General features: G+C 37.1%; 1 protein-coding gene and 1 pseudogene across 1 annotated transcript; both read left to right on the plus strand.

Moving 5' to 3' along the window:
- The first annotated feature begins 5,080 nt into the window (after positions 1–5,080).
- LOC149173476 (protein FLX-like 2) lies at positions 5,081–5,704 on the plus strand. Its single transcript, XM_089426714.1, has one exon. It carries the CDS (start codon positions 5,081–5,083, stop codon positions 5,702–5,704), a length of 624 nt encoding a protein of 207 aa, XP_089282840.1.
- A 91-nt stretch (positions 5,705–5,795) lies between these two features.
- LOC149173477 (serine/threonine-protein phosphatase 5 pseudogene) lies at positions 5,796–7,070 on the plus strand (annotated as a pseudogene).
- The last annotated feature ends 6,721 nt before the right edge of the window (positions 7,071–13,791 follow it).

Consider the following 13,791-nt stretch of genomic DNA (forward strand, 5'->3'; position numbering starts at 1 on the left):
CACAAAAGTCTTTAATTTCACCATAGGAAAGGATTTTTCTTGAATCGATAGCATAAATATTTTCTCTAACTTCACAATATTTAGTGCATTCTAACCCCAAGGACCCTATTGTTGAAAGGCATGATATTATTTGTAGCTTTGTTGCCTACCATGCAATTATGCACAATAGAGTTGTGATTTTCAATAGGAATATAAAAGGATAAACCTTTCCTCTTACTCTTTGTTGAAATTAATTGGGTCTTTCATGACTACCAACCAAAGCTACTTCTATTCTTAAATTTGATGGACCCATGTTTTCTAAGATTTTAGTAGGTTCTCCCTTTTTTGAGGTAGTCAAGAAGAGACAAAGTGATTTGCAGCTTCCTAAATTTATCCAATATTGTAAGGCAATTTTTTTGTGGTGTTATCTTGTTCCTTTATCAAATATGGAGTTCCTTGTTGCAATGTTGATTGAGGTGAATTATTAATATTTTTTCCTTCATCGACTTAATTATCTAGTTTGAGTTTGCTTGTTTGAGCTTTTGTCTAAACCAAATTTTCTTAGTATTCTTTAGAATTTTCTAGTTCAACAAAGTCATCATGAGTAAGAATCTGCATATTTTCTTCATATTGCATTGATTCTAAGATATGAGACTCTTAAAATATTTCAACATTAATGGATATAAATATTCTTAAGTTTCTTCAAACACATCATCTTCTCCTAATACAATTACATTTGGATTTCGCATGCAAGGTGCTTTTGGTCTATGTTCTTCAAGTCTTTGACTTCTATCAGTTCATTCTCTAGGGTTTGGTAATCATCATTCTTCCTTCATGGGACAATTTTTGTGAAATAATATTATCGCTTCTCTTGAGACATGTAATCTCATTTTGCATTTGTTGCAGTGTGTAATTAATCTACACAATGTTTTCCTCTTGTTGTGTTCTTGACACTTCGTATACAACATTTCTTATGTTTGGAGGTTTTCCTAAAAAAAAATCTCGTCCAACTCTAATGCAGGAGCATCTAGACCTGGCCAGCAATGTGACGGGGTGGTCACATGTGGCTAATGCAAGATTGGAGGAAGACTTAGTTGTTAAATTTGTATTAATTTCAATAAGGGTAAGTAGTTAAGAGTAGTCTAATTAGGAATAAATGACAAGTGATCATCCCTGCGTGGAGATCAAGCCAAGTGGTCTAGTTTGTTTAGATGAAGATAAGATTGAATTATAACTGTATAACTAATTCCTTCATGTGTGGAAAGAAGTAGTTAGATATGACATATGTATAACTTCTTTTTGGGATTTTCTGGAAGGAAGAGGCAGCAGGGGGGAGACAGAGAAAAAAAAAAAGGATCGGAGGCACTTGTAAGCCTACGGGCAGCGTAGAAATTCCAAGACCGTGTCTGTTTCTTGCAGTATTGATTGGGGTCCTCTGGTTTTGATAGTTTTTATTGGGTTTTCTTCTTCTAGTCTCCTCTGTTCAGAGAATGGCTTTGCGACTGAAATTCCTACCAGAGGGTTAGGGAAACACCTGGTAATGTTATCAAGATGACTTTATTTTCTCAATGTGAGTTCGATATAGTTTTTTTCTTCCAGCCTTTCATTAATTAATTGTTGCCACTTGCAAGTTTCGTTTTCTGGGTTTCGAGAACCATATGGACTGATATGAGTTTAAAGATTGTCTCTTAAGAGTTGTGGAAAGGAGGACGGAAGACGTTAGCCATTTCGATGCTAGGAATGAGTTTTGAAATTCAAACTTTTCTTGCCCTGTAGATTGATAGTTTTGGGTTTTGTTTCTTGAGGTTTTATTTTTTTTCGTAACTTCTCCTTGCAAAGTATGCAACGGATTATGGCTGACTCCCTAACGATGCACAGCATTGAAAACGCATGAGAATAATTCAAACAGGACCATTTTCGTTTAGGAAACACATCTCAAAGGGAGAAAATGCACACAAAGACCTTATAAAAAAGATAGACTCTCAATCCTAAGAAAAGGGACCTTATAAAAAATATAGACTCTCAATCCTGAGAAAAGGGCTCAGAACCATAGAAGGATGAGGGAAGAAGTCTGGAGGAGGAATGCACAGTTGGCAGAATTTTTTTTTTTCTCGGTTTTTCTTATTTTCTCACTGAGACTGAAATTGAATTTGTGTTTGATGGAAGAAACATTATTCCACTGAATTACCAGACAAATTGGTATAAATATTTTAAAGGATTCTAGGACATACCCTGGTTTTGATTCAAAATATTTTGAAGTTGTGGTTGTCGGTAATCCAATTGTTTACAAAGGAATGTGGTTGGAACATGCACTGGTTATGCAGGCTATCCTGCCTCTCATGACGGAGTTTAAGGTGGAAATTTGTATGAGTGTCGTGCAGCCTTAAGGTTGCACCATTTTTGGTATCAGAGCAGGAAAATATTTCCTGCGGAAAGGAGTTTTTGCGTGCTGAGAAAGAAGAGTGTGACCAGCCAAGGTGACAGAGCTAGTAATCAGAAAGACTGGCAGGACAAAAAGACAAAACAAGCGTGTTTTGTGTGCAAGGGTTCAAAGGTTGCACAGGGAGAAGCAGGTCTTGGAAAAAGACAGAAGCTAACAGTAGCAAGGAGGTAAGATAACAAAGATGGGATGTGATTAATACTCCCAAGGAAAAATTGCAAAGGGCAAATGGCCAAGGACAATAGAGATCAAAGATAACGAGGATGAAAGATAGCAGAGAGAGTTGAGAATTTCATTCTCAAGGGAGATTTTAAATCTAAACACATAACAGAACAGAGAGGAGAAGAGTTTTACTCTCAAAGAAAGAATTTGCAGAAAGAAAATAATTTGAGACAGCCCATGCAAAATGCATGTGGACATGATCCTGCAGGAATCATAAAAAATATATATATGATGATATTTGTTTTAACTGAGTTGATAAACTATGATTGAAGGTTTTCAGTAGTAGGAAAAGGGAAAAGCAGAGCAAAGAAAGCACTCTGAAGTGTCAGTGAACCTGAAGAATCCAACAAGAGATTGGATAGAGAGGACAACTGAAGTGTTCTCAAGGGAGAGTGAGAGCTTGCAGAAGCCTAGGAGGAGTAAAGATGTTGCTCAAGAGAAGGTTCCAGATAGAGGACCATGCTTACCAAAAGACTAAGCGTGGAGAGCTTAGTGAGGTAAGATTGCAGTGAGGAGGACTTGCTGTTGCGGAGGCTTGTTGCAGTGGAGTGAGGAGCTCATGAAGAGAAGATGAAGAAAAAGATGATGGAAGGTCATTGCAGAGGTTCTCAAGAAAGCCACTATAGAGGGAAGGATGCCAAGACAAAAGGCATGAAGAGGATGAGTCAAGAGGAGCTTGACAAGCAACTTGCTGACATGAAAGCAAGATTGGAGATATTGACAGAGCTGCTACAAGACCTAGAAGCATAGAAAAGAGGATGGACCTTTCCACTAAAAGGAAAGAAGGTGATTTGGAACTCATTACAGATGAGGTGAAAGAAAAAGGAGATTGCCTTATGGACAAAGGAACTCAAATTCTTTGAGTCAAGGATAAGAATTGAAGATGCCACAGGCAAAATTGTTCAGAGGAAAATGCTTGAAGAAGCAGGAGAAGCGGATGAAGCAGATGAAGTTATCTGCAAGCTAGAGGAAGGAATATCTCTAGATGATGATGAGGAAGAGGTGAGATTGTGTGAGGGTCTCAAAAGTTCAGAAGAGAACTTGCATCAGCACACTGAAATGTTAACAGGAAACCTTGAAGGAAGCTCAAGGAGATACACTGAAATGTTGACAGGAAGACTAGAAGGAAATTTAGAGAAATAGGTTGAACTGGTGACAGAAGGTAAAACTGATGGAACCACGGAAACACAACCTTATGGGAAAGATGCAAATAAAGTAATTGATGTTCCACATAAGCTTCCAACATTGCATACACCGTTGTCAGAAATCTTGGCTACAATGTTACCCCTCGAAGGAAGTTCAGGTATGCAAGAAGGCCATATGAGCATCAGGAAGAGTGTTTTATCAGTAGAAAAGAATTCGTTAATTCAAGATGTAACATCTAAAAAATATTCTGTAGAGGATGTGCAACTTTCCAAGAGCAGCCTGAGAGAGACAGAAGAGGTCAAAGAGGGTTTAAATGACGTGGAAGTATCAGTTCGACAGGCAGGGGAAGACAAATCATCGTTTAATATTTCATTTGTTGGTCAACGGAAACCTGGCAGAAATGCCATCAAATGTAGTGATCAACCCTGTTCTGCTCCTGTGGTTTGGGATGCACATCAAGCTGGTTCCCTTGAGAAGTTGGCAGGTGGGGACATAAAATCAATTGAAGGAAGGGTTAAGTTGCTGACATCTTGTCTTCACAGTGATAGAGGTAATCTTACAGCCTTAAAAGAAACTCGAAATTTGGAAAATTTAACTTTGGGAAACAACAATCACCCTGTCAAATCAGGACATTCTGATTCCACTGAGCTGGTTAATGTATCAATAACAGGGTTGCCCATAGTTGGTAGAGACGTTTCTTGGCAGGAAGCATGTGGTCCTAGCTATTGTTCCTCTCCACCCAATGGCTCCTCAACATTGTTTTCAAGCGATTCAATATCACCCACATGGAGTGTAGTTGACAACCCTGGAAGAGAAAACTGCATAGAAGACAAGAGCTCAAAAATATTAGTGAAAGCAACATACAAAGGTGAAAAAGGACAACCAATGAAGATTGTCAAAGAAGTTCATGAAGAAGAGACTATGATTTCTGAAAACATAGTAAAAGATCATCATGTTGTCATGATGATAGGCATGATTGAGTCAACCATGGGAGATGTTGAGTTGATCAACCTGAAAAAGATACCTCAAGGAAGAAGACATGAAGCAGAAATTCACCTAGCAAAAGGCGGAAAAAAGGAAGAAGAGCTGACAATGACAAGAAGTCAACAACAGGATCAAGGAGAAGAAGAAAGAAGCTCTCATCAAGAAGCTAATGTATGGGAGAAGGAGCTAGAGTTACTGGAGAAATGGCTAAAAGCACCAGTACCTGATGAAGACTGCAAGATATCTTCCACATTTCTTCCTCAGTCCTTGTCACAATCGACTGGGAGAGGAATTTGTAGAGACAAAGAGATGGCTGGTAGAGGTTGCATGCCACCCCCTTTTGCTAGACACCTTCAACGCCCAGGCATGGGGCCTGAGATATATGGTCCAGCCATGGGACCTCCTGCAGGTCATCATCCCTTAGATATGTTACCACCGCTAGAAATGTTGGAACATAAGCTTACAACACAAAGTATGGAGATGCAAAGGCCTGCAATAGGAAATCAAAGGTTAGCTGCAACACATGGAGCTTTGAGACAAGATCTTGTTATGTCTCAACGTGAACTGGAGCGATTGCATTCACATATTGCAGCTATGCGGAATGATAAGGATCAGAAAATTAGAAGTTTTTTGGACAAAATTGCAAATATGGAGGCAGATCTCCGGGCTAGTGAATCTATCAAGGCAGCGTTGCAACAAGCTCATTCTGATGTGCAGAGTCTTCAATCAGCTAGACAAGATTTAAATGAACAAGTGCAACAGCTAAATCAAGAATTGCAGCGAGCCCACGCAGAAGTTCAGCAGATTCCTGCTATGCATACAGAAGTAGAGAGCTTGAGGCAGGAGCTTCAATGTGGAAGGGCTGCATTCGAGTATGAAAAGACTGCAAGCAGTAAAGGAAGCAGAGGCAGAGGAAGAAGTTCACAACTGTGAACCAGGGAAAGGAAGCATTATTAGAATAGATGATGCAGAGAAAAAGCTTGAAAACTCTTTGAAGGAGTTAAATCAACACACTGAAGTGTTGATGAAAGAAGAAAGTCCAGAACAACAAGTTGAAATACTGTTGAAAGGAGACACACAGTCTGAATGTGTGAAACAGAGGAAGATGCAGCTGGACAGCAGCAACCAGCTAAAGCAGGAAGGAAGAATTAATGAAGAAGACCAGCAAGAAGATCTATTGGAAACAAAGATTGAGAACATAAGGGAACTGATGTTGAAGCAGACCAGAAGGCAAAGGCTGGCAACATCAGAAAAGGTGATCAGTCAAGTACTAAAAGATTTTCAGCAGGTTAAGAGAATTTGTCCAAATGATCCTGATGCCACCAAAAAGCTTGAAGAGACCAAAACAACAGTCAAAAAAGTTAGATTTATTGAGGCCACCTCAGTGAATGATCTTGAGAATCATTCTGTTGTTGATTCCATTGATTTTCATTCAATAAAGGTAGAGCACCAGCATAGAATAGAAGGAGAAAATGTAACATTGGAATTTATAAAGAAAATGATGGATGACTTCAAGAATCAGAAAAATATACACAGAAGGTATGCATTTCAAATATTATTGCAAGTAAAGGATTTGCTGGAGGCGATGCCATCGCTGGTTGACATCAATATTCCGAATGGAAAGCAATTCACTGTTTGTGGTGACATCCATGGTCAGTATTATGACCTTTTGAACATCTTTGAGATTAGTGGGCTTCCTTCGGAGGACAATCCTTATCTTTTTAATGGTGATTTTGTTGATCGAGGATCATTTTCAGTTGAATTCATACTTGTGCTATTCGCATTCAAGTGTATGTGTCCAACTGAACTCTATCTTGCAAGAGGAAATCATGAAAGCAGGAGTATGAACAAGATTTATAGTTTTGAGGGTGAAGTCAAGTCCAAGTACAGTGAAATCATGGTTGAGCTTTTTGCTGAAGTGTTTTTCTGCTTGCCTTTGGCTCATGTCCTCAATGACAAGATTTTTGTTGTTCATGGTAGTCTTTTTAGTGTTGATGGTATAAAACTGGATGATATCAAAGAAATTGTTCGATTCCGAGAGCCACCTGAAGAGGGTCTGATGTGTGAAATACTTTGGAGTGATCCACAGCCCCGTAAAGGGCATGGACCCAGCAAACGAGATGTTGGTTTGTCTTTTGGAGAAGATGTGACCAAAAGGTTTTTCCAACAAAACAATCTTGAGCTGGTGGTCAGGTCTCATGAAGTTAAAGAGGAAGGTTATGAAATTGAACATGATGGAAAACTTATTACAGTTTTCTTAGCTCCAAGCTATTGTGACCAGAGAAGGAAGATGAAGTAGGAAGCAGCTGACATGCAGCCTAAATGGAGGAGCAGAGCATATGGACAGCTCCAGGACAAAGTCTGGGATCTAAGAGGAATTTTTTTATTTCTTTCTTTCCTTTTTGAAATAACATGATCAGGAGATCATGAATGTTTTCAATTGTGAGAGTCTGATGCAGGAGCATCTAGACCTGGCCAGCAATGTGACGGGGTGGTCACATGTTGTGGCTAATGCAAGATTGGAGGAAGACTTAGTTGTTAAATTTGTATTAATTTCAATAAGGGTAAGTAGTTAAGAGTGGTCTAATTAGGAATAAATGGCAAGTGATCATCCCTGCGTGGAGATCAAGCCAAGTGGTCTAGTTTGTTTAGATGAAGATAAGATTGAATTACACTGTATAACTAATTCCTTCATGTGTGGAAAGAAGTAGTTAGATATGACATATGTATAATTTCTTTTTGGGAATTGTTGGAAGTGTAGGAATTTACAGGGTAAGTTCCTCAGAAAGAACACCAAAAGGACACCGCTCACAACCAGATCTCAAATCAATACACCAGTATTTTTGACGTGGTTAAAACCCTCAAAGTGCAAGGAGGGAAACAGTCCACGGCCTGTCCCAACATGGGTACTACAGGCAATTTATTAATCAAAGAATGAAAATTTACATAAGCTTCTCTCATGCACGGATTACCCGAACAATGACCCTCCATGCGCTTTAAATAAACTCATGGACCAATCGGGTGTCAAGCCACGGATCAAGTGTCGGTAATTCCGAGGTGAGAGTGAACCGTCGGATCACTACATATTGTGACCGTCGGATTGTAAGTTACAAAATGTACAACGGTAAAGAAAGACACTTTACCTAACTCTATACCTAACTCTATACTAGACCAAGTTGAACTTAACTATATCCTATGTGTCGGAATATCCTAACAGGAAGGAAGAGGCAGCAGGGGGGGAGACAGAGAAAAAAAAAAATGACCGGAGGCACTTGTAAGCCTACGGGCAGCGTAGAAATTCCAAGACCCTGTCTGTTTCTTGCAGTATTGATTGGGGTCCTCTAGTTTTGATAGTTTTTATTGGGTTTTCTTCTTCTAGTCTCCTATGTTCAGAGAATGGCTTTGCGACTGAAATTTCTGCCAGAGGGTTAGGGAAACACCTGGTAATGTTATCAAGATGACTTTATTTTCTCAATGTGAGTTCAATATATTTTTTTTCTTCAAGCCTTTCATTAATTAATTGTTGCCACTTGCAAGTTTCGTTTTCTAGGTTTCAAGAACCGTATGGACTTATATGAGTTTAAAGATTGTCTCTTAAGAGTTGTGGAAAGGAGGATGGAAGACGTTAGCCATTTCGATGCTAGGAATGAGTTTTGAAATTCAAACTTTTCTTGCCCTGTAGATTGATAGTTTTGGGTTTTGTTTCTCGAGGTTTTATTTTTTTCCGTAACTTCTCCTTGCAAAGTATGCAATGGATTATGGCTGACTCCCTAATGATGCACAACATTGAAAATGCACGAGAATAATTCAAACAGGACCATTTTCGTTTAGGAAACACATCTCAAAGGGAGAAAATGTGCACAGAGACCTTATAAAAAAGATAGACTCTCAATCCTGAGAAAAGGGCTCAGAACCATAGAAGGACGAGGGAAGAAGTCTGGAGGAGGAACGCACAGTTGGTAGGATTTTATTTTTTCTCGGTGTTTCTTATTTTCTCACTGAGACTGAAATCGAATTTGTGTTTGATGGAAGAAATATTATTCCACTGAATTACCAGACAAATTGGTATAAATCTTTTAAAGGATTCTAGGACATACCCTGGTTTTGATTCAAAAGATTTTGTAGTTGTGGTTGTCGGTAATCCAATTGTTTACAAAAGAATGTGGTTGGAACATGCACTGGTTATGCAGGCTATCCTGCCTCTCATGACAGAGTTTAAGGTGGAAATTTGTACGAGTGTCGTTTAGCCTTAAGGTTGCACCAAACTCCTTGGTCTTCAAAACTACTTCTCACAATTCCTTGATCTTGTAAAATTCCTCTTCCAATTGATTGATCTTGTATCAACCTTGATGAGGAGTAAGGTTAAGAAGATAGTGTTAGCTTAGATGCTTGCCTCTAGACATGATGCCTACAAATTTCAATGATAACATTTGAGGTAACAACATTCCCCCCTTGTTTTTATAGAGAGGTCACTCCCCTTTAATAAAGAACTTTCAAATTCAAGAAAATATAGAAAACTGTAGAGGCTTGAGATAGGACCAAACATTAAATATTCACAATGATATAATATACATTGATATAGGAATTAAATAAATTTTTGAAACCAATAATTTCCAGCATAATTTTGAGTAAAGAATCAAACATTTTGACATAAGAAATTAATCGTGGGATGCATTTACAAATAAATTTAAAAGACATTTTCATTCAGACTCATTGGGATGAAAAGAGTTACACTCTTGCAATCTTCAAGATTAAAAGTCAAATTTGAAAGATTACACTAGAGATGGACTCTTGGTAGTTCTCGAAGGAACCTCTAAAAAATATACAAGTGTTTAAATAAGGTCTATAATATTCTAGAAAATTAAAAATGCATTCATCCATTTAAGGATAGGGATGGGGCTCCCACTAACCATATAATAAAGAGAAAATAGTGTTGGAAAAACCTCTATTTTGTGTTCAATACTTCTTCCATTTAAAATACTTGACGTGTGCCTAAAGCCTAACAATTGATATTGTCGATGAGTTATCTTGAAGTCGGTACCTTCTTTAAATTATCTTTGTGCAATTACCCAATGGAATTTTGTAAAGGTGCAATGGTGACTTCTTGTTTCACTCGAACTTGAAGTAACTCATCTTGAATGTCTTTTAAATCATAACCAACTTGATGTACTATGTCAAATTGGTCTTTCTTGCTAATGAAATGAATTAATCACTTTTCAATATTCTCTTTCAGGTAATCAACAAGTTTGTTGAAGTCATTCACTCATTTGATCCTCGCTATAATGGTTATTTAAGTCAATGAGAAATGTGCCTAATTTAATACCATATATCTTAGGTCACATGAAGCATGTGCTGGCCTTAATGATCTAATGCATCTTGAAAAAATGTCAAGGGGAGAATAATGAATACGAGAATTGAATATCATATGTTACCAAGGAATTCCTCTACTATCTACATGCAACAAGAGAGAAAGTGTAGGAATGCCTAAGTAGGGAATAATGTGGGAAAGACTACAAGGTAATGTAGGAGGAATTCATGCGAGAGGAGCTCATGCGAGTGGAGAAGTGAAGAAAAGGTCTGTTGTAACTTCCATCAATGATAAAATGGGTAAGTATAGGAAAAGGTGTGATTTATATGTTGTGGAAATGAGGGTACAAATGTCAAAACTGGAGATGTTGGTGCAAGATTACTTGAAGAAAAACAGGGTATGCAACCTACATACACAAAAACAACTAAGTGTGGTGGATTTTCTGGGTTGTGATTAATGCAAGAGGGATAACATAGAAAAGTGTTTGACACCACACAAATGTAAAATTTATTAAATATCACAAAAAAGGAGAGAGTTGGCAATAATATAGAGTGAGAGAAGACACATACAACTTATCAATAATTGTTAGTCAACAAGACTCTTAAACAAAAGCATTGTCGAGATGAGAATGCCAAAAATTAGATAATTGAAGTGGGGTAAACCAAAAAGGAATGAAAAATAGAATAAAATAAAGAATAGAAGCATTCTCGTAATACCAAAAAATAAAAATAAAACATTTGGTTCATAATAGATCCACATATCTTCTCTAACATAATAGTGATATATTATTTTCATTCATTGTTTTGAAGCTATCAAATGATGTAATTACTTCTTATACCTACCAGGCATAGGTATATGGCAATTAATATCACCTTGATGACTTGATAGATATCACATTGACAACCTATTAACTATTTTGACTTATCTTTATATCACTCGTTTAACCAAAAAAAAAATTTGCAAGCAAGACAAATTTTTTTATATTTTAAAAAAAATTAGTAGAATACAATCATGGAGGTTTGGAATAGCTATTTGTGGATGTGTTAAGAGAGAATTGGGATACCATTTTCCTATGAGAGGTAACCCACATGGTCTCTCAAATAGTTTTGAACAAAAAGTGATAACTTAGAGACAGAAAAGCAAATTGAACATCACTGAAACAAAGAGGACAATAGAAAAATTGGGGAGACCAACTTCCCATGAAAATGAAATCGGACTCTCTCTCTAAGAGTTCAAGCCATAATGGTGATAAAATGACACCAAAACAAAGTAAATATAATTGAAACATAAATAGGATGAAAAATTAATACCCTGAGAAAGATTATCTAGAGAATTTAGCATCCCTGTTTGGGCGGTTCCATGTCCTCATAATTCTTGGTTTGGGTGAGATGCACTTGCTTCCTAGGGACCTTACCTTACAGAGTTTTTTCCTTCCTATCCAATTCTTGTTGTTCCAAGTAGAGCAAGGGGTTATTGTATCCTTTAGGAATCCAAGGGGAACACTCCCATTCGATGAATGCTCCCCCAGTGTATGATTTTACTTTGCTTTGTGAGGGATCCCCTTTGGTTTTTCCCTCAACACCGGACTCGCTGGATAAGTTCATCGCTTTCCTGACCGGTTCAGGTGAGATGTGACTGTCGACCACCATTTTTTTATTGGCTTGAGGTTCTGTGTGAGCTAGACTGGAAATCACAAACATGTTCTGTATTTCTTCAATGAACTTCGACCATGTGTTTCAAGAAATCTTGAAATTAAATTTGTAATTTATACACATGTACAGGCTCTCTAGAAGATGGATGAACATAGTTAGAAGGGAATAATAATGGTCGAGCAATGCGCTCGACAAGTTTTCCAAACCTCAGCAAGTTCTAGCGAGATTTTCTTGGTGGTATAATCGGTGTCGAAAATCTCTGCAATCTCTTGAGAACTTCATCTTTGCAATCCCTTGAGAACTTCAGATAATTTGACATCAAATCTTCTTTCAATAGCAAGTTTCCTAAATCTTCTTTCAGTGCCTAACGAAGGAGAGGATGGGGTGGGATTCATGCCATTGATATCTTGTTCCTTCCAACCTCCATATTTTGTTTTACCTTCCTGAAAGTAGTCCATCAACTATCTGTGCATGCAGAAATTAGAATCACAACCACCATTGTTGCATTCTCCTTCCTTAACTATATCTAGCTCAAAATTAGCGTCTGTTTCAAAAGAAAAAAATAAAATAAGTTTTCAGGAGAGATGCGGAGAGAAGAATTGGACATCAGTCCAAAATGCTATCCACCTTGGATATTTTGAAGGCAAAGGGAAGGCTGAAGTTGCTAAACTAGTAAGAACTTCTGTCGAAAAGAATCTTGCCAGGGAACTGGACAATGCATTTAAAATTGGGTGAATTGTAGCTATAACTGCCATTGTAGGTGTGGTTGTTAGTCACACACATGCTCCTCCTGGGACATTCTCAAAAACTCTTGTTGCTCCTCCTGGGACTTCTACCCCATGATTTTATGTTCCTGCTAAATTTCTCGTCATTTAGCTTGGTAGGATTCTTCTCATATTTAATCGTACTTTCCCCTTCTTATGTGGAAGCTCACTGACATATTCCTTAAACCATCAATCCCCGGCATGCCTAAAACTCACTGAAAATTTCAATGAAATTTGAAAAAAAAAAAAGAACTTCCATTATGTTAGCATCCAATAGCAATGATAATTTTAAAAATAGAACTTCCACTGCTTTAACATCCAATATCAAATACAATTTTCAAGAATGGATCATGGCTCTAATAATTTAGGACTTTCCAATCATGGATCTGAGAATTTAGGACTCTGTCTAATTAGAACTAACATGGCTCTGAATCATAATATCACTAACATGGCTCTGTATCTCTAGAATCAAAATATATTGCTGGAAAATGAAGGAATGCTTAATTTGTATAGTTAAGTTTGCTGCTGCATAACTCCACACTTTTCAAGGCAAAGAAGTAACACATGTTTCGTAGTCTAATAATAACACTCAACCTTTTACTCTATTACTGATATATGTTTGCAAGATACACAACCACTTCAATAGGGTATGGATGTATGTATGTGCTTATGATTTTGTTTTAATTATTCTAGTTTCATGGGTATTGATGTAAACAATATTAGTTATATTCATTAAAAAAAATCAACAATAGTTATATTCATCAATTAGAAATTATGATATTTTCTTCAATAATTTCTAGAACTAAAAAATATTTCTATATTTTAATTATTTAAAAGAAATACAAAACTTTTAATGTGTTTAATACTTGGTGAGTGTGATGCATTCAGTTATACATGTAAAGGATATTGAATATAACTTTTTTTTGAGATAGAATAAGAAATTTTAGAATAATAAAGACATTTCTCTAACTTTATTGTTCACATTTGCATACAATCAACCACATATTTATGTACAAACAAGGAAAGGGAAATAAGACTCAAATTACATCATAGTTTAGTTACATAACTACCACTTTGTTACAATAGACTAAGATGTGGAAGAACTTTGACCTTCACAAATGTTGTTCATAGTAGTACTTGTACTACCCAACAAATGTGTTAGATTTGATTGGAATTTGGGAATGGCAGTAGTGCTCAAAAAAGTGTCTTTGATGTTTTGCAACATGCATAGAATGCCCATCATAGTAGGTCGTCCTTGAGGAGATTCATTTGTGCAAAGTAAGCCCACATTTATGA

The sequence above is a fragment of the Pinus tabuliformis genome, chromosome 4_2 (assembly GCF_031772625.1).
Source record: "Pinus tabuliformis cultivar Carrire ecotype Pingquan chromosome 4_2, CPIR1, whole genome shotgun sequence".
NCBI lineage: Eukaryota > Viridiplantae > Streptophyta > Pinopsida > Pinales > Pinaceae > Pinus > Pinus tabuliformis.

What these genes read in the sequence shown, in the direction of transcription:
- LOC149173476 (XM_089426714.1), top strand. Translation starts at nt 5,081, where the DNA reads ATGGCTGGTAGAGGTTGCATGCCACCCCCTTTTGCTAGACACCTTCAA.